Source organism: Cryptotermes secundus, unplaced genomic scaffold (assembly GCF_002891405.2).
Source record: "Cryptotermes secundus unplaced genomic scaffold, Csec_1.0 scaffold873, whole genome shotgun sequence".
In the NCBI taxonomy this organism is placed as follows: domain Eukaryota; kingdom Metazoa; phylum Arthropoda; class Insecta; order Blattodea; family Kalotermitidae; genus Cryptotermes; species Cryptotermes secundus.
In genome coordinates, this window is record NW_019739229.1 from 2306357 (window position 1) to 2328486 (window position 22130).

The window sequence follows — 22130 nt, forward strand, 5'->3', positions numbered from 1 at the left end:
ATACCGATAGGCACGGATAGGACTGGATAGGACATAGGATGGTGAGGGTGGGTGTGAGTGGCAAATGGTATAGGCGCAAGTTGCATCGGTTAGCAGTGTTACGTGTGGTGTAAGCTCTTTTTCTAATGTATTAGTACATTCATATATACTGTGGAAAGTTGTATAGGTGACAAAGACAAAGAAGCAATAAAATCAAACAGTATTGTGTGATATATTGTATATAGAGGTAGGTAGTGATATGATCAGCGAGCGGGTTTCAAACTATTGCACCGGTTAGGCTGTATGTATAATATTTCGGCGGTGATGACAGTTTTAAGCATTTAACATGTAATTCCTATAATTCTGTTGATATCATTTACAGTTCCCCATAGTCTGACCAGTTTATAATATTAGCATTACCAGTTCGTTTTCTGAATTAAGGAATAGGGTATGTATTTCGTTAGGTTATTAGAAGAGTGTGGATGAGGTATGGTTATAGAATTACCTTGATTAAAGTGGATACCAGGTAGGGTGATCTTTTCAGGGTGGTTTCGGTTTGATTTTATTAAGCACCAGTAAACCAGCCATAGAGTAACATGCTTTGGAGATATCTGTATTGTATTCTGGGCTTTTACCATGTTGCTCTAAATTGGGTAGAATTTTGAGACACCAATAATCATTTCAGGGCAGAAGTATAGTCATGATTGTCAAGGGCAGTGACATTGAACCATTGACTTGCGTGGCATGAGTGGTATGCAGAAAGAATTTCTGGTCTTGCGAAATTTTGTTTCAAAGAAATATATTTAGAAAAAAGTGACAGTTGGTATGTTAATGTGAGCTAGGATATCCCAGTCATTGCTCAGCTATGGTCTGGATGGCCAGAGCTTGATTATTGGCATGGGCGAGAGGATTTTCTCTTTTCCACAGTGTACAGACCAGCTCTGGGGCCCACCGATCCACCTATGCATTTAGTGTCAGGGACTCTCTCCCTGGGGTAAAGTGACTGGGGCATGGAGCAGAGCACTCTCATCCATTCATTGCTGCGGTCAGGAATGAAGGAACTAACTATACCTCCACTCCCCATACATATTCATGGCATGATACTTAATTAAGCGCAGGAACAACTTTTCCTTTATGTTACCAGTAAAGATGTGAAGTTGTCCCTGTGCTTAACAAATCAAGCACTATGCCATGAAGACATATGTTGGAGTGGATGTATGGACCCATGTTCCCTTGACCTCAGCACTAGTCAGAGGTGAATGGTCAGCTTCATGCCTCGGCTGCTTTACCCTCAGGGAAATAGACCACAGTACCCATTGGATAGAAGGCTGGTTGGGCCCCAGAGCCAGTCCATATTCCATGAAGAAGTGAAAATTCTTCCCTCACCGGCACTTGAACTCCAACCCCTTGTTCGTATATTTACATTACCAGTATATCAGTTTGTATTTATTAATTAATATTTATGTCTACAGCACTTAAGTTTTGGTATGTGGCCTTAAAAAGGTACATGCTTCCTGGCCTACAGACTGTAATTTCTCATGTATGAATAATTCCAGTCAGCTCATCTCTTCTTTGATTTTTTGAAATGGGTTGATATGTTCTTGACTTGACCTCAGCACTAGCTGGAGGTGAGTGGTTAGCTTCACACCCCGGCAGCTTTACACCTGGGGAAAGAGCCCCTGTACCCATTGGTTAGGAGGTTGGGTGGGCTCTATAGCCGGTCTGGAAAATTTGGAGAAGAGAAAATTCTTGACCCTACCGGGACTCAAACTCCGACCCCTTGGTCATCCAGCCTGTAGCCGGTCGCCGTACTGACTATGCTACTCTGACTCAAAATGTATGGTAAAACCTGATTATAGAGGAATCCAAATGGATCTGAACATTTTGTACTTTGAGACAGGTTTCAATGTAACACAGGTACTGGCTTCTAGGTAAATAATTCTGTCTAGCAAATCAGCATTGTATATATCCAGATTGTATGCAAAAAATTCATGCTTCATACATGCAATACAGTCTTTCTGAGTAATACATATTTTCTTCCTTATACTTTAAAATTTTTCAGAGTAGAAGGACATTCGGTAAATAGGTCACAAATGGATATAAAACATAAAACATGTGATATTCGAACCTGAAAAAGAGTATTTTTTTTTATATATCCTCCACCAACATTTATACACTTGTCTCATCACTTTACCAGTACATTGAAACCCACAGTATAGAAATCTTCTGTCATCTCAGCCACTTCGCGACTCCATTTCAACCTCTTCATCATCACTGAAACATTTCATTTTTTCATTTTTCATTTCTTTAAATTCCATAAATCCTTTTTGCAAAGCATAGGATGTTGAACAAGTCACAATGAAATCAGAACATACACAAGAACAGTTCATAAATAGAACTCAGTCACATACAGAACAATCATAAAATAAAATTATACATAGTGCTAATCAAAACACAAAAAGTGGAAATTGTCCAAGTTAAAATCCATTAAATTACAACCCATGAAAGCTTATGCAACACCATAACATATGCATTTCACACGATTTCAATATACACAACATACACAAGAACAGTTATTAAAATAGAACTCAGTCACATACAGAGTAGCCATAAAACGAAATTATACAAAGTGGTAATCAAAGCACAAAAAAGTGGAAATTGTGTAAGTTAAAATCGATTAAATTACAACCCATAGAAGCTTACACAACACAATCATAACATATACATTTCACAAGATTTCAGTATTAAAATATACTAAAAGTTCAATTAATGAATACAAACATAAAATACGTTAATTTCATATGTCTTTTTCATTCATTCATTTGCATGTTGATAATATTCATTCATAGAATGAAAGGAATGATGACACAAAAACCTCTTTAGTGCGTACGGTCTTCTGTAACCAGCCTCTCAGTGTGCATACACATCTGCTACCTAGACTGCCAAGGAAGCTGTACTGTGGTGCTACCTAGTGATGCCCATAGAAAACCAATCACCTCCGTTACAGCTGTTTTACTCTCATTTGTGCGCTATTTACCGACTTTCCCTCATATTTACATTTTTGTGAACATGTGGTAAGTCCAGCTTTTGACAATATGTGTGCATGCAGCTGCCTCAATATTCAGATCCTGGAAGACAGTAGTTTTCATGTGAGATTTTAAATTGTCACAGCAGTGAGTATTAAGAGTTACATGTTTTGGCTTGTGATGCCTTGTAGCCTGGTAGAAGTTTATCAGTGTTTTAGAGGATCATAACATTTCTATCTTCAGGGCTCGCTTTGCTTACTTTTTGACCCTGAAGATTAGATCAATATGTTTCTATGAAATGTCTGAGAACTTCTGCCAGACTGCATGGTGTCACATCACAGAAGATTGTGAGTAATTTTCATAATCACTGCTGTGAGACCATAATGCCTTCTCAGGAAGCAAAGTGAGCAGTAGGGAATAATAAGTATGTAAGTAGGCTGTTTCATTAACTTCTTGTATCTTCTTTTGCTTTCATGTAAAACAGTTCCTCATATTTAGTGATAATTGTGTATTAGTTTTCACCCAGCATAAAGACAGTTTTTCTTTTATCCAGATTGCATTTTATGCAAGTTCCACTGTTTAAATATTTCACTTTAAAACTCAGTTTATATCAGATACTAATATTTTACATTATTTCTTGTAAAAAAAAATCTCTGTCAACCTAAACATTTCCATCCACAGCACTGGAGCTGTTTCATCCATAATGGTGCAAGAGTTAATGTTTACATACAGAGGTGAGCCAAGTTTGGCATGTTCATGTTAGAAATTATGAGGTGTTTGCTCACCAGTTACTGATTGCTTTTGCCATTCCAGATTATTTAAAATGAACGAAGAAGACAGGCAGAAGATCGTGCATAATTTGGTGGAGCTTGTTGCACAAACAAATTTGGACACACTGCTACCTGAATTGTTGCAAAAGGGAGTTTTCACTCTTGAAATGGGGCAGAAGTACATGGTGAGATACAGTCAGCAGTTTTGTGTGTGTGTGTGTTAAAACCTTTAGACGTTCATGGCAGTGTATTGGTGTTTATATTGACTGTTTTGCAAGAACACGCTCAAGCTTGCTGCCGTGTCAAGTACCTTGGGGGTCTCCATGGTGAAATGACCAGGACCAGGTATATGACAAGTGATGTTCTCACAGTGGGGAATAATAAGACTGGTCTGCTGACTCATACCACTTAGTAGTTTGGAAGATGGGTAGCAAAATGAGATTGAATTGAATTGAATTTATTTACCTTCCGTAAATCCAGTACAGGTGAGACACCATAGGATATGGAACAAGTCAAGTTAGAATACATAGTATCTATACAATAATACAGTAATATTGCAATTAAATGAGGTAAACTTATAATACACATTAAACAATGATCAAGAAATTTATCAAGATTTATCATGGACTAAAATAAAATAAAATTACCTTTAAGACGTTCATTCATTACTCATTCCATTAATCAAGTGCGTCAAATTAAAATGCATATAAAAGAGACACTTATCATACAAAATTCACTTATTAAAACAATCAAAAACAGTAGATTAATCATATAATATAAAATAAGCATAAAAATAGTTGACAACTTCAGGTGCAACTTAGTCAATAACAGAAATCAAAAGCATGCAAGCCAACATGCTACAATGCATAGTCATACACATACCGTGTATATTTCACCAAAATATAATTCATGATCACATATGCAAAACTTCACAGTAATAATAAAATGGTTAACAGACCCTTGTTCAAACATGTTCTTCAAACTATCATACAAGATGTAATACCCATCAAGACAAATAAAACAGGATAATTACGTAATTTGTAGTTTATGACATATTTCTATATCAGTTCATTTGTCGTCACGATCTGTGTGTTCTCTTACATTACACATTATACCCATTTCTGTTGGTAGTATTCTTTCATGGAATAAAAGGAGTGATGAAGTAAAAATCTCTTCAGTGCTCTCTTAAAATTTGGTACATCCAAAGTCAACTCTTTTAAAGTTTGAGGTAAATGGTTGAAGGCTTTAATACCCGCTACATATGCACTCTGACTATACTTTGTCAGGTTCACAGAAGGCAAATATAGATTATTATGGGTTCGGGTTTTATGTTCATGAATCATGGTAATAGCATTAAAAAGATGATCATTATTAATCGTGAATAAAATCAATGAGTATATGAATTGGGAATAGAATGACAGTATTTCGAATTTCTCAAATAGATGTCTACATGATTCTCTTGGACCAAAATTTGCAATAATTCTCATAGCCTTCTTTTGTAGTCTAAAGACATTGCTGGCATAGGAAGCGTTACCCCAGAAAATTATGCCATATCTTAAAATGGAGTGAATGTGTGCAAAATAAATTACCTTTAATGTATCTAATGGGATAAAATGCTTTATGTTTCTCAACGCATAACATGACCTTGCAATTTTATTGATAACATAGTTAATATGCTGTTTCCATGTGATGGTATCATCAATAATTAGTCCTAGAAATTTAGTTTCTTTCACCTTTGGTAATTTTATTTCATCATCTATGGTCATTGGGGTAATATTATAACAATTCTTGGAACGAAATTCAATATATTGAGATTTTTTAAAATTTAAAGCAAGTAAATTAGCATTAAACCATGTGTCAATATCTTTTAAAGTTTGTTTGAGATTAATTTCAAGTTCTAATTTATTTACGTCAGTTATTATAATACTTGTGTCATCTGCAAAAAGTACTGTTTTATTTTTCCTATTGCTTATTGAAGGTAAGTCATTAATGTAAAACAGAAAAAATAGTGGGCCAAGGATTGATCCCTGAGGTACACCACATTTGATTACCTCCCATTCGGAAAAGCTTCTACTGTCGAATTTGTTTCCTATTACAACTCTTTGGTATCTATCCATTAAATATGATTCTATAAGTGACTTAAATTTCCCTTCTATTCCATAAAATATTAACTTTTCTAGTAATATTTTGTGGTTGACACAGTCAAATGCTTTCTGTAGATCACAGAATAAGCCTCCTACCATTAACTTATTATTCATTGCAGATAGGATACTGTTCATTAACGAGAAAGCTGCCTGTTCAGTTAAGGAGTGAGACCTAAAAGTGTACTGTTCCTGTGCTAATATATTATTTGACTATATGATTAATGAGTCTTGCATACATTAATTTCTCAATTATCTTAGAAAAGGAAGTTAGCAGTGATATGGGCCTGTAATTGGCCATATTTTGAGTTTCACCTTTTTTAAAAAGTGGTTTAACTGTGGCATATTTCAGTCTGTCCGGGAAAACACCAGTACTGAGAATTTTATTACAGATGTAAGTCAGAGGGGAGACTATAAATGGCAGACTTACTTTTATGATTCTATTTGAGATCTTATTGTCTCTGAAAGTGAAGGCAGCAGGTTCCTCCATAATAGTTGTAGTCATGTAGTACCAATCTTTAAACTTTCATCCTTGACATGTTTCGGTCTGAGAGACCATCTTCAGAAGGATACATCAATACAACAAAAACTACTATTACAATGTGATTTGTGAGTGTTAGTACATATATACAATATCATCACAATGTCATGAATATAAAATCTGAGTCTTTAACAACTACAGCGATGTGCCTGAATATATTAAAATACATTTATAAATTGTTATAATTAATTTATTTGCAAGTGTAGTTTAAAGAGACTTTGTTAAAATTTTAGAACCAATTTGGTTTGTGTTCTTTATACTGCCTCTCCTGAAAGGAAGTTGAGTGTCGTCCACATTGTGGTTTCGTTGTTTGATGAATAGGACTCTTTAGTGTTGTCCTGTTGTTTGGGCCGCGCCGTGTTGTAGACACTCAACTTCCTGGTGTCTCAGGCCTTCTCATTAGCAAATAGAATATTTCAAATTTTATTTTATTGCCAACAAAATACAGTACAATACAGTACAGTAGTGTGACAGAAGATATGGTAATTATGGTATATTGACAGTAAAAGAGGCTCACCCCATAAGGGTGAGATCAGAGTACAAGAGTTCTTCAGGAGAGAAATTATGTAATACTAATTTGGTTGTCACAACAGAATAACAGCGTGGATCTTCTAGAAAGGAAGCGGCAGTTGTACTTGGATCTGCAGACACGGGGTCCAGAGGCCTTTCAGCATCTTATTGTTTCTCTGATGAAGACTGGACATCTTGATTTAGTTCAGCAATTGCAGCCCGGCATTGATCTAAGAAGTTTCTTCTTGGAACAAGTACCAAGGAATGTGGCTCATGTTCGTCAAGGGTATGTGTTTCTGTTATTGTCTGCTTCACCACTCTGTCCAACTGTTTAAAAATGCATTTGAATGAAATTTAGCATGGAAATGTATTTTTGTTATTTAAATTGTGGTTTGCTGGGCTGTGACATCTTGGTAGTCTGGTAGGTTGGTACTGGTGTTGCCAGTACATGGTGTCATAACCCAGAAGACAAAATCATGCGTCTTCACTCCTGTGAGCACTTAATGTCTTTTGCTTCAGTTTCATGAGTCTAATTTAGCATCAGAACTTCTTTCAGTTGCAGTATACATTTTGGTCCACATATTCATGTATATTTTATTTAATTGAGCAAACTAGTCCAAGTAGCAATGCTTCTGATTTGTATTAGGAAGGTGCTTCAATGAGAACATCTGTCTGTCTTAACTGTAGTGTTCTGTGGTTTCTCTCTGTCCTTCCAGGGAAATGATAGGCCACAACTGCTTCCTTGTACATCATTCCCAATTCATTATTCACTAACAATACTGTTTGTCCCTGTATTGTCTGAGCTATTGATATAGTTGTAAATAAACTGTGAATAAATAAACATCTTTCAAGCATTTGAAACACAAGGCTATTATGGAAGACCATCTCAACAATTAGAGATAGCTACTTTTGAGGAAACATTGCCTTAAAATAATGGCACAGTATGGTCTGCAGTAGTGAAATGTATTCTGAAGGAAGAACAGACTTTGAATACAAAGTTATAGACTTGAGTCACATTACTTAGAAAGGAAGAGAAGAGAAATGGTCATGGCCTAATTTCAGTTATCAAATTGGCAGTTGCCAGGAAGGACTGAAGAAAGCTGGGAGTAACAGCAATCAGGGTAGCAAGTCTCCGGGTTGGGACTTGAATCCCAGGCTTCCTGAATATGAATGTCAGTGCTGACTGGTTGACTGTGAGTACCTCCATGGTTCGTAATCTTCACCTAACATTGGTACAGTCAACTGCATGGTTCAAAACTGGTAGTTGCTGAGCTACTTAAAAATTATCTGAAATATTATGGCCATGTTCACAAGAGCGTTCTGCTGGTCCAGCGCATGGGCCACATGGATTCAGTCCACACCTCACCCAGTTCCTTTAAAATCTATTTTAATACTATCTTCCCATCTCACCTAGGTCTTCTCAGTGGTCCCTTCACTTCAGGTTTTGTGGCCAAAACTCTCTTTGGATTTGTCATCTTTCGCATGCTTTCTGATGTGGATGTTCTGCAGAAACCACATTATTGTTCAATTGAAGGACATTTCAGATATGTGTGACATATACATGTCCATATGCTGAGACATGCTTTGGAATAACTGAGAAGCTGTGTCTATCGGGGTTATTTTGGGTATATGGGAGCAGTTCTGGGTGAGATTGCAGGTTTGCATCAAGAGGCGGTATGGCCAGTGGGTGACACTGATGGGAGCTGCCTGAAGGGTTGTAGAACCTGCAGTCAATACAGATGAGCTTGCAGGAAGTTTTATGAACTTTTTTATTATGTCTGTTCCCCCCCCTCTTGTCTTTCCCCAGTTTGTAACATTGATGGTCATCATTTTTTTTCAGTAGATCCTACTTCGCTAATATTTCATGATAAACTGCAAGAGGACAACTTTTTTTTTTTTTTTTTTTGATAACAGCTTCTTACGTACTTCAGTATTCAGTGCTTGTCTTCATTTACAATTGTTGTTTCAGTAGACCCACTTAGTGTTTCAAGATATATGTTTCTTCTTTCCTTAGTGGAAATTGTATGTCCATCTTTCTTGAAAGATGTTGTACATTGTTCTGAATTCAGTGTTTGTTTTAGTTTAACATTTTATACTATTAAGAATGCCGTCTTCTGGGATGTGGTGCCATGTAGATATTGTGTAAACCGACATTTACACACACTGGTTTCTCGCTGGCTGTTTTTAAACCCTGAGATGGAGGCGATACGTTCCTCCGAAACGCCAGTTTACACAATATCTACATGGCGCCACATCCCAGAAGACGGGATTCTTCATAGTCACCACTGTGAAAGCCTCAAATCTTACATTTTATACAATTGATTTCGTTTTTGTAGCACAGCCATGTTCATTCCTCCAAATTATGCGCCAGAAGATGATACTGACCTTAGTCCAAGACTTAGAACCTTGCAGCTTCAAATTCCTCACTCCGTAGCAAATTTAAGCCAAGAACCATTGAAGGTTGTAGTGAAGAAGGCTACCATGAGAAAGGATATTTGTACCCCTAAAGGGCTGCAGGTAACAGGCTGTATTGTACTGCTTATGGTTAGATTTTAAGTTGTGAGTTATACGTCTTTGAACTGAGGTCTGTTCACCATGGGTTCACATGAAGTCTGTCATAGTACAGAATATTCTGTTGTGAAACTAAAAAGTAGGAAAACTGTGCTTCTGCACCCAATTATATAATTGTAATTTAATGTAATACACTGTTGTGGCATTCCTCAACTTTGTGTAGTTTGGCTTTACATTCAACAGTCTTCCTCACAGTCTTTATTAGTATCATGGTGATTTATTATAATTGCAACTTCAGAGTGGCAGTGATTGATTGGTTGGGATCGTGTGTCCATTAAACATGGGTATTCTGAGACAGTGAGGTGCCCCAGTGTTTGAGTGTTACAGGACAGATATCAAGGTAAGGAGAATTAAAGTCCTCTGGCCTGATCCTTCAATATTGTTAAGCTTATACCTGTAAGGTAGAAGTGGTAGGAGCCTGGCTGGTGTGATGAATAATATGTCTCGGTGCTTCATGAGGTCTTGCACTGTCTTAATATATGGTAGCCTTCATAAAGTAAAGGAATTGAGCATGTCATTTAATATTGCCATGTATATGAGTGGCTTTAGATGGAGTTTCGATTGGTAATCGGATTTATTGAACTCTTGCAGAACGCAGCTACACTTAACTATAGCACTACCACTAAGTCACACCCTCTACCATACATTATAGCATGCACAAAGTTTTTCAGTCTTCTTTGTCTTCACCGGTTGTTGTCTGTTGATGGCTTCCAATGCCGTAGCTTCTTGAGCTTCCGTGTTCACATTCTTAGTGGCCGGCGACTTTCTCACAAATGTTAACTCTCAACTTGACTGAACTCCACTCATGCTCACTCCTCTGTATTCAACCACACTACGTTCACTAATTGAACTGAACTTGGTTGGTCTGATTTGGAGCAGACCACAGAGAACACTGTGTGCAATGTCTCTTCTGTTGTTGCGGGACATCACCGCAGATGTGATGAGTTCCTCTGTTTTGTATATACTGGCCATTACCTCGCATCAGGTCTACATGATACAATATTGTCATTTGTTTTAGCAGAGGCTCGATATTAACGGTCACTTGCCACATAACCCGCTTATAGATGTAATCATAAGATAACTGCATGCCACTGCACTACATGTAGTGTACAGTCTAGGATGTATGTTCACTGTTTCCTCAGCTTCAGTCATCAGACATTGAATTATTGCAAACGTCTCTAATTTGGTATATGATTCCACATGAACCACCATTTTGGAACTGTGATGTTGTCTCTTTGTTGAGGCATGTATTAATTGTAGCATATATGAATGAATGGCAGAAAGCATGAAATAAAAGGAAACAGTTAATGGCTTATAACCTAGCATGTTATGGCAAAGCAGTTGTTTTCATTGGAATTAACCTTATGTAACATGTGTCTTATATTCACTACCTCCTGCTGCCTAACCTGGGGACTCGCATTTCTTTTGTGCTATTACAGTTTTATGAAACACCTGACTTCTTGTGCATACTGTAACACCAAACAGTTGTGGGGCACTAAGCTTGACTCATGGGCAGATTGAAAGACAGACACCTTACCCATGTCTCTGGGTCATCCTTTCCCATGTTACTTTTGTGTTCATTTAAATGTTTACCAGATGTATTATCTTGTTTTAATGTTTGCCAAGACATGCAGTGTGCCAGTAAATGTCTGCCAGGCCATGCAACACATGATTTAAATATTTTCCAGGCTGTATGTTGCATTGTTTAGATGTTTGCCAGACTGTATTGTGTGCCATTTAAATGTTTACCAGGCCATACACTGTACCAGTTATGTTTGCCAGACAGTGAAGAATGTCATTTAAATGTTTGCCAGGCTATGTAGTGTGCCACTTAAATTAAGCATCAGGGATAACTGTAACATTTTATGCTAATTATAGGGACTTTTTTCAGGTGTATCCCATGAGCTCCAAACCAAGGGGATATTTTTTTATGATCAATAATGTTGAATTTGTGAATAATATTTTTGATCCAAGGAAGGGCTCACTTGTTGATGAGGAAAACCTTCATGAGTTGTTTAGAGAATTTGGATACATTGTGGAGTCACACCGTAACCAAGGATTAGAGGTAAATCTTCCTGCTGACAATTCACGTTAATTTTTCTTAGATTGTGGCTTTTCTAATTTATTTTGGTACTCAGATCTTTATGATTTAGTGATGTAATTTGGAGAACTGCCAGACTTGTGTAATGACACTATCAAAACTGCAAATACGGTTCATGTGTACAATTCTGTGTTGCTGTCTGGACAGCAAATTCATTTATTTCAGATTGATGATTCCCCCTCCCCATCTTACATGATTTCAGTTCACATGAAATTCAATTTAATGAGATTTCATATGATTTTTTTTTTCATGCAGAAGAAGAAATTAGGCAAATTTTCAGGTAAGCTACTTCCCACAAGTATTAATAATATTATTGCTCCTGGGAAGACAATTTGAGTTACAGGATACAGTTCCCATTCGTCCTGTTTTCCCGGGACAGTCCCGTTTTTTCATTTAATGTCCTGCTGTCCTGGATTTATTTCAGATGTCCTACTTTTAGGTGCTCTGTTTAACATTAATTTCTATCGATAACCACTTGGTAATGGCTGCTATTCTCTGCAGTTGGCATTTCTGTAATGTTGTTGACACTCCTGGTGGCTAATCCACAACACACAGTGCCAGAAATCATTAGTTTTTATGTTGGCAATATGTCTTTTTTTTTTTTTTTCATTTATTTTGGTAGTATTTTGATTTGCTTCCATAACAGAAATTCCGTTTGTATCATTCTCTGCGTTCTTTGGTGACTTACATTGTGTTGTGAGAGCATGTGAGAATGCATTGGTTTTTATCCCTATAGTGATGGCAAAATGCAAGTGCAGTATTAATGAGTATTAAGATTGAATATCCATTTATTAAAGCGTAAATGAGAATGTTGAATGCACATAATGCAGTGCGAAATTTTACATTGCACATGGTGGTCAGTCGGACATTGTCAGTTGTATGAAAACAAGAAAGCATAAACCGGCTGTTCAGAACAAAGATTCCAATAACAGCATAAGTAACTACTTAAGTGTGAAGAATGTTAGTGAAAAAACAGGCTTAAAATAGAAAATGGCAAAAGCCTTGACCATTGTGAAGACCCACTTTAAAGATTTCTCTTGTTCAGAGTTCTTTTCCCAAATATCAAAAGAAAAGGTGTTTCTGGAACAGGTTCACAAATCAGACAAATATTCAGGTGAATCTGGTGTTGTTTCCTTTGTGAAATCACATTGGATCATCGAGGTAAAAACGGATAAGAAATGAAACGCCTTCGTCCAAATCTAACATTTACTGGAGACTGAATGAACATTACAAGATACCAAAGGTACACACAGAAAGAAAGTAGAAGTGGTTGTGGTACCAACTTATGAACAATATATATCACCAGATAAATATGGCCAACACTAGAACTATAGTATTACAACACCTCCCCTTGTTGGACATATTTTACAGTCAAAATCTATAATTACAATAACCAAAAGTAAAACAAGTTTACAATTCCACACCGAATTTCAAACCTATCTTTAAAGACAGCTCATTTATCTTTGGACCATTAGTAGCTTTAGTCAGCATATCAGCACAATTAGTGCTTGAATCTACATACTGGATACTAATATCTCCATCATTAACATATTCTCTAATCTTATGTTGCCGCATTCTAAAATGCTTGTTGCGTTCAGTAATCTTATTCTTTGTGCACATATCATTTGCCTGTAAATTGTCTCCAAAGATTATACTAGGAGTAGATACTGCTACATTAATTTCTGACAGAAACTCTCTCATCCAAATAACTTCCTTGCTACACTCATATAACGCTATATACTCAGCTTCGTTGGTAGATGTGGCTACAATGTCTTGTTTCTTGGACTTCCAAGACACAGCTCCCTTTGACATCATGATAACATAACCCGCCACGGATTTACTGTCATGTACATCGTTAGCAAAATCAGAATCAGAATAAATTACTGGGTCAATTTCAGATTTTTCATAGGTCAGCCGGTATTTAATTGTATGTTTCAAGTATCTCATAATTCTCATCACCTCCAGCCATCTCCCTTTGGTCGGACAATGGCAAAACTTGCTGACTTGATTTGTTGAAAAAACAATATCTGGTCTAGTACAAGTGGCAATGTACTGCAACCTACCTACTGCTGCCTTGTACTGAATCTCATCAAAGGGCTTGTCACCATCGAGAAAATTGTTATAGTTTGGGTCCCTTGGAGTTACACATCCTTTACAATCAAGCATACCAAAAGTTTTCAGTGTTTCATTCACATAATTTTCTTGATGTATTTTAATTACATATCCATTGGGCCTATGATATTATGAACACAGTAAATATCACGTCTCTGCTGTTTATAATTTCATAGCAAACAAAACACGCCTTCATAACAGTGGAACGTAGAAAACGCTCGCCAGAGCCACAGGAAATTTGCTGCAAGACAGGCATATGTAACGACGACTTAGCGCAGCTAAACTCGAGTCTCATTATAAACCGTTCTTGTGACAACAGGCCAGCGAAAAATCTAACAATCTACAGCAAAACCATCAATTATTATGGGCGTTATAACGTAGGTGTGCAGCTGGACGAAACATACNTGTTGTGGGGTTCTAGCTACACTTAACCTTCTGCCTATTCCTTTCTGATCCAAGTATTCATTAAATGCTGCACTGCAATATTCTCCCCCATTGTCTGATTGTAAAAATTTAATTCGTCTCTCTTGTAACACTTCAACTTTCTCTACATATCTTTGAAAGGCTGGTAATACATCACACTTGTTTGTTAAAACTTCAACAGTTGAGAATCTTGAGTTATCGTCTAAAAAGGTTACAAAATACTGTTTCCCACCCAAGCTTTGTGGTGTAATTTTTCCACATACATCTGAATGTATCACCTCCAAAACATTCTCTGCACTTTTGGAGTTCTTACAAAATTTCTTTCTGTGTAACTTTCCTGTGATGCATACATCACAATTTAACTGACACTCATCTACACCACAAAACTTTGGTAGGGTTTTCATATGTCCAAATCTCTGATGCCATATGGCTTCACACTTCAGGGCCTTGGCCTTCATAAGATTCATTTTCTTTTCTATTTCCACCTTACTACTTATACTACACATCAAAGGCTTCTTGTTTGATGATGGAGACAGAGTCCAGTCTAATATGGTTCTTGGCAGTGTCCAGAAAATGAATTGTTGTATTAGTATACTGTTCCCATGAAGTCCTAGATCTTAATATTCAAATTGAATTCAAGATTTTTTCTTGGATGAATCTAAAGAATCTGAGACACACATTCATGGTATTTTATTCCAGAAAAATAAGAACTGCGTACCAGATTTTGGTGGAGAATCCCTACTTGAAAATGTTAAAAGGAAATGAGAGGGCAGTTTTAAAATTGGATTATGGGGAAGTAGGTTATTAGAATGCTTGATCTTCAGCTTCTGTTTCTGCAGAGTCAGTCAACTCATTTGACCTGGATCTGTGTACAAGATAACCATGAATTAATATAATGTTACACTTCATAGCTTCCCCAGAAACAGAGCTCAGTTAAATATGTTACACAATATGAGCTTTTGTATTTTTGTGCAGGATATGAAGCGTAAGATTCGTGAATTTGCTCAGCGTAGAGAGCATTCACTTTATGATTCCTGTGTGGTGGCAATTATGAGTCATGGGAACATGGGAAGCAGTAAGCAGGATTCCGTCATTATAGCCGCCAATGGCCAATACCTAGAGATAGAATGGGTTTTGGAACAGTTCACCAATGAGAATGCTCCAAGTCTCCAAGCAAGACCCAAGATCTTCTTTTTTCAGACATGCAGGTGAGACGTTCATTGTGTTATAGATGCTGTTTTCACTTTAAATTGTTGATCTGGATAGATTAATTAGTTAGCAATGGCCTGGATGGCCAGGGTTCAATTCCTGGCAGGGGGAAGAGAGCCTTCTCTACTCCACAGAGTCCAGACTGGTTCTCCCCCCCAGCCTCCTATACAGTGGGTTACCAGGGTCTCTCCAGGGGTAAAGCAGCAGGGGCATGAAGCTGACCATTCACCTCCACCTACTGCTGAAGTCAAGAATGGTGGAGCTATACCACATGTCTTCATGGTGTGGTGCTTAATTTCCTAAGCAAAGGGACAACTTTTTATATATATACATATATAAGAATTGAAAATTGTTTTATTGAGGAAATGGCAACCACAGAATGAAGCTAATTACCTGCATCCCCCTGAGAATATTAAGGAAGTTTTTGGTGATAAGTTGGTTGTAATTTTTCACTTAAGTAAAATTATGCCATTGGTTTTCAGGGGTGATGGACAGGATTTTGGGGTGAAATTGACATCTGGTCGCATCAAGAAAGATGGGTCTAGTTCCTCTGTTCTTCGCTCAATGTCTGATATGCTTATTGGATATTCAACCCTGCCTGGATTCTCATCAAATAGGGACATACATCTTGGAACTTGGTATATTCAAGCAATCTGCGAAGTGTTTATGGAACATGCCTGTGATACAGATGTTGAAGACATGCTCAAATTGGTGGGTTTGTCACTGTTGTCAATATTACCTGCAGTATTTTATTGGTTTGTTGAACAGACAATTTGCTTAGAGAAATTTTGTTGTAATACATTTATGACTGGAGAAGCATAAATGATTTCTCCCTGGTCTTCCTCCCAAGATCACAGAAAATTTTCTTCTTCCTCATATGAGGTTTGCTATAATTTTAGTACATTCTCAACAAAATCTGAAAAAATTGAGTCCAGTAGCTTTATTGTGCTTCTCTGTCTGCATGTAACAACTTTAGAACTGCTGAATGATATTTCATTTCATTTATTCACTTTCATAAATCCTGTCGAGAATACATTCTCATGCGGATGTGGAGATCATCCTAGTTACAGTCACAACTAAGAATTACAGTTGTCATCCAATAGCATACACATTTGTAATAAAATACTGATAAACATATACAAAATAATAAATAAGTTAATTTTAGTAGTAAAAGCAATGGCAAACCTTATACAATTTGTACAGTTTTGTACAAGTCTGTTAATTAAAAATTCAATAGTTACAACACAATGTCATTAATGAGTTTTGTATAACATACGTATTGTTGTGAAATGTCTTCATGGGGAGTTTTTGTAGCATTTGTTGCCCAATAGCAGTTTCGGCTAAAGTTAGGCACAGATAATGGCCTCTTTGCATGATAATCTACGTGCATTTCAAACATAATTGTTAAATATTTATTGGACAAAAAGAAAAATGCTTTGAACAAAAGTTGTAGTGAAAACTAAAGTATGGTACACATTTTATATCCAGTGCAAGTGAATTGTTATGCTACAAGGTGCTGTCAGAAAGTTCCTGGACTGTTATTTTTGTAACTGCCTTAGTGAAAGAAGGTGAGAGGGGAGGTGAAAATTACACTTCGCAAGCCTATTGCATGAGTCTGCCACATGACGCCTCGCTGTGAACACGTATTGTTTTTATATGAGTGCTTCAACTTCGTGATTCATTTTGTCTGTGATGGATTGCAAAATTGAGCAACATGCCTGCATCAAGTTTTGTGCGAAGCTCAGAAAATCCACTGCCGAAACCCTTTAAATCCTTCATGAGGCTTTTGGAGAACATTCTTTAAGCCAAACAATGGTTTTTGAATGGCATTCATGTTTGAAGGCCAGTTGAGTGTCAGTTGAAGATGACGAACATTCAGGGCGATCAAGCACCAGCAAAATGACAGAAAATGTTGAAAAATTTGAGAACTCATTCACAAGACCATCGCCGAACAATCCATGAGCTCACAGACACCATCGGGATCAGTTATAGAGTGTGCCAGGAGATCTTAACAGAAAATTTAATCATGCGCCACATTGCTGCAAAGTTTGTTCCCCGACTCTTGACAAATGATCAAAAGCAGCAGCTTGTAAACATGTCATGAGCTACAAGAGAAGGCTAGCGAGGATCCAACTTTTATCTCTAGGATCATAATGGGTGACAAAAATTAAATTTACAGTTATGATCCAGAAACAAAGCAATGGTCATCACAATGGAAGAGCCCACAATCACCAAGAGCAAAAAGGGTGTGGCAGGTCTGGAGTTCAATAAAGAGCATGCTTGCTTCCCCATCCCCCCACCCCCTCCCCACAAAGGGGATTGTTCACCATGAATTTGTTCCTGCTAACACTATGGTCAATTCTGACTTTCACTGTGACATTTTGATATGCTTGAGGGAAAATGTGCAACAAAAAAAACTGAACTCTGGCGCAACCAAAACTCACTCCATCAAAACAGTGTGCCTGTCCACACATCCCTGATAACCACAGAGTTTGTGACTAACAACAACATGGTTAATGTTCCCCATCCTCTCTACTCTCAAGACTTAGCTCCCTGTGATTTTGATTTTGCTTCCGAAAATGAAACTGAAGGAAGCAGTTGAGTTTGTGCCATACAATATGGCGCGATTCTACAGTGAACCACTGCACAGTGTAGTACACACTAAACGTATATACACCCAGACAACACATAATTCCATATTGTACGATTATATAAAGATACATATTGTGGGAATAGCATACCAATATCCACACACTAACAACTAGTACATCATGGAAACTTGTCTTTGGTCTTCACACCCGGGCTCACTATGTAGGAAGCTTCTACAACAAAGACCTGCAAACATACATGCCCAGTTTTTCTACATTGTAGCAGTGAAACCTTAAATATTTAAGTTGGCATACACATTCTTAACCTACCATCGAAAATCCTGTAATATATATTTTTTAAACATTTTTAATAGACTTTTAATATTTGTTAATGATATATTCAACACATAAATTTTGATATATGGTATAGCTTTATTTTATCTTTTATTTTATTTATGTATTTGTTACTTTATATATAACACTAACTTGGGGCAAAATTTTTATGTTAGTATATGACACATTTCACCAATAGCGATCCATATTGGTATTTCAATGACTATACGTATTCCTGTGTATAGCTGATGATGGTCTTGTACAACTGAAACCTGTAGCAGCAATAAAGATCAAAATTAAAACTGAGTATTTGTTGTGTTGACGGTAGATATAATTCCTATATATATATCTGAAGCACACAACAGGATGTAACCAATGAAGGTAATCAATACATTTTGATCATTTTTTGTAAACCTTTGAGTTTGGAGGACATTGTGTATCCCTGCCATGGTGTTGTCAGTTTTCATTACCCTAATTTCTCAGAACCACATTCCTCCCCCCNTTACAATTATTTTATTAAATTATGTTAAAACTGCTACACTGTTTTAGTCCGTGTTAAAATAACACGCTGCAGTCCTCTTTTCAAGGTAAAACCAGATAAAATCCCTTAAAGTTTCTATTATACCCACGTTATTTTGGTGCATATTGTTTCACCTCATATGGCGTGTCGTCCCTGTTCATAAATGTATGTCTGTCCAGGGTGTTTTGTCTCGGCAGCTTGCCCCTCACGTTCATAGCCTAGTTTTCAGTTATGACTGCCGTATGCCCCTGATTTGCTTGTTTCCTCCACAGTGTGTGGTGTTGTCTGTACTAGTCTTTACTAGTCATAACTGAAAAGTAGGCTACGAACGTGAGGGGCAAGCTGCCGAGACAAAACACCCTGGACAGACATACATTTATGAAAATGGATGACATCCTGTATGAGGTGAAATAATGTGCACCAAAATAACGTGGGTATAATAGAAATTTTAAAGGATTTTATCTGGCTTTACGTTGAAAAGAGGACTACAGCGTGTTGATTTTAACACAAACTAAGACAGTGTAGCAGTTTTAACACAATTTAATAAAATAACTGTAACATATCGAGACACCTGAAGATGGCCATTTGGGGCCGAAACATGTAGTGTCAAGGTGTATAATGTTAAACTAAAAAAATAAATAAAAATTGAGTTGTGAATGGAAGTGTTGCAATATTGACAGATGATGAATAATGGATGTTAAGAAGATAAGTGTCAATGAAAGATATGTTGTTTATTTGTGTATTTCTGTTTGCTTTCTGTTATAGGTTGATCAGAAGTTGGCCACACTTACGGCCGAAGATGGTTCGTTGCAGACATCTTCTTATGAGAACAGAGGTTTTCGTAAATTGTATTTCAATCCTGGACTATTTGATCCTCCATCTGGATATGCTTAGCCTGTCAATAGTTAGGAAATCTGGCTAAATGATACATTTAGCAGAGAATATAATTAAAAGTTTGTGGTATCTTGTGTATTCTGTTGGCGCTTCTGACTTTGTGGTCCTCTGTCAGCAGACTTCTGACATAATTTTTTCTGCACAGGTACACTATCAGAAATCTTTTGTGCCACATTATGATGTGTGTTAATTTGCATTTTGTTATTTACATTCCATGACACTTTTTATGGCAGTACCTATGTAAGAACCAACATATTTCAGGATTTTTATGTTTTGTAACTAAACATGCCCATGATTTTATGGGCACTGTAACTGATAGGACTGAGGTCAAAAATAAGAAAAAAATATGAAAGGAAAGGGGTAATTTTTGGGGGTTGAAAGAATTTTAGAAATTTTTTTGGTTACATTTCTGTTTCTTGTCACACATGGCTGGAGCTGCCTGCTTCAATTCTGAAAGTTTTACACCATTGAAAAATGATTTGCTGGGAAGTCTGATCTGGAGGTGATGGCTCAGTTGATTTTGTAACAGTGGTCAGTGCCTGAATGTTAAATTCCAGTTCATACAATCTCCAGACTTTTATTCATTTGATTGTGAAATGAGTTTGTTATGTAAAAGGTTTACTGAAATGACTTATAAATAACATTCAGGTATGTGATGTTTTATGTGAAAGAATATGAAAATGCATTCTGTGTTCATATAAGTTCATGATAGCATAAAGTATGCATAAATTAAATGTTTGCATTGTTTTTACATGGCCGATCATGGTAGCTGAACTGTCTTAACCCTTCAGCATGGGCATTTAAATATCGCTGTTGTGGGGCCTCCTGCGGTAGTATTTTTTAGTTGCCCATTTAAATTTTGCTCTAAATTATATTATGTATCATAACTTTTGAACTATATGAGATATACTTATGAATTTTTCACTGAAATCATCTTAAAAGATGGTTTTATAATCTTAACTTATAATATGAGCACCCTGTATCTGAGTGGTGGAATCAAGTGAATTAGAAGTTGAGTTTCATATGGTATTTCTTGAAACATCCATCTAAACACAACCCTGCCTCACATTCACTACACCAGTAAATAGATTCTTTCTTTTTACCATGTTTTGCGCACACCACACATCTTTTTTTAGGCTTTGCCTTTTTCCTTTGGCTGGAATACGATCCAGGAAATGTCGTTCTGTGAGTCTTTTAGGCGGCGGCTCAACTGACAGACGGCTGTATACAGGACGAAGAACACCAGAACCATGTTTTTCCATGAGGCCTTGTACTAGTGAAAGTCTGAACTTTAGTGTGTCCATGTTTTTGTTATTTGGGAGACACCGATATATGTCCATTGCATTATGTATTGCTACATTGAGTAGCCACTTGAATAACTTCTGATACCACTTAGTACTCTTCTTTCGTTCAAGCAAGTACGGCTGTAGCATTTGATCCTTCATATCCACTCCTAGCATGTTTTTGTTGTAATCACAAACAACCACAGGATTTGTTTCTTGTTTGTTTGCTTTATTCACAACCACACGCATATCACCTTTGTGGTATGCTGATATCATAGTCACTCAGCCATCGTAACTGTGAGGTCACGCGTTCTATTTAGACTGACTGGCAGTGCTGCAGGATCTTGAATGTTATGGTTACACAAACAGAGAGCGTATTCTTTTCACAACAGCCCAGTGCAATTGTCGTCATGCTGGCATGGTTCGTTCCATATTTATGGGCCTTCGAAATTAGGCTTACAGCTTGGCTTACGGTGTACAGCAAACCGCAGGTAGGACCATTTAAATACCAGCGTACTGTGTACGGCAGACCATGCTGAAGGGTTAAGGAAGATGCTGTCTTCTGTTGATTTAGTAATGAAATCATGAGTTTGAATCCAACTTGTGGCATGGATGTATGTATTTTTTTTATGCTTGTGTTGTCATGTGGAGGCCTTGTGATGGGCAAGTCCCCCATTGAAGGAGTCCTACCAGTCATCTGTAAATAAAATTCTGAAACCCAGTATACAGCAGTCACTGGACTGCATAGGTCTGTCATGCCACACAAGAAGATTATTTTATATGAAATATGTCAAGTGTCCTGATGTATGTATACATAATCAGTTGCAGATATATGATTATGTGTGATTACATGACATTGTGTAATGTACAGTATTATGCCTGAACAGTGCCATTAATGTCATATTTTTATATTTATATCAGTGAATGCACAAATGATGAAAATTTGCAGTAGGTTTAAGGTCTTCATAATCTTTCTTTTTATTAATGCCTTTTGTGTTGAAATACTTATCTAATATCTCTTGATTTTAGGTTTTTCTCATCCTAGTCTACAAATTCATTGTACCACAGAAATGTTATGCATGGGTCTTGCTGTATGTCTCCATACTGCAATAAATTATATGTAGCAGTG

The 22130-nt window shown here is 37.0% G+C and overlaps 1 protein-coding gene across 2 annotated transcripts; it reads left to right on the top strand.

Annotated features, from left to right (window-relative positions):
• The first annotated feature begins 15 nt into the window (after window positions 1-15).
• Window positions 16-22130, top strand: LOC111871800 (caspase-2). 2 transcript variants are annotated; one of them, XM_023865155.2, is made up of 8 exons: window positions 16-226; window positions 3819-3960; window positions 7051-7253; window positions 9304-9484; window positions 11430-11603; window positions 15150-15382; window positions 15866-16094; window positions 19590-22130. In XM_023865155.2, exons 2-8 carry the CDS (start codon window positions 3829-3831, stop codon window positions 19716-19718), a joined length of 1281 nt encoding a protein of 426 aa, XP_023720923.1. In that variant the 5' UTR covers window positions 16-226; window positions 3819-3828; the 3' UTR covers window positions 19719-22130. The 2 variants fall into 2 exon arrangements, with proteins under 2 accessions (XP_023720923.1, XP_023720924.2); XM_023865156.2 differs by having other exon boundaries at window positions 16-109.

Bases quoted from the DNA above. Each gene is read 5' to 3' on its own strand.
- LOC111871800 (XM_023865156.2), top strand. From the start codon at position 39: ATGGTGAGGGTGGGTGTGAGTGGCAAATGGTATAGGCGCAAGTTGCAT. The intron at 3,961-7,050 runs GTGAGATACAGT...TTGTCACAACAG, and splicing joins AAATGGGGCAGAAGTACATG to AATAACAGCGTGGATCTTCT. The intron at 15,383-15,865 runs GTGAGACGTTCA...ATTGGTTTTCAG, and splicing joins TTCTTTTTTCAGACATGCAG to GGGTGATGGACAGGATTTTG.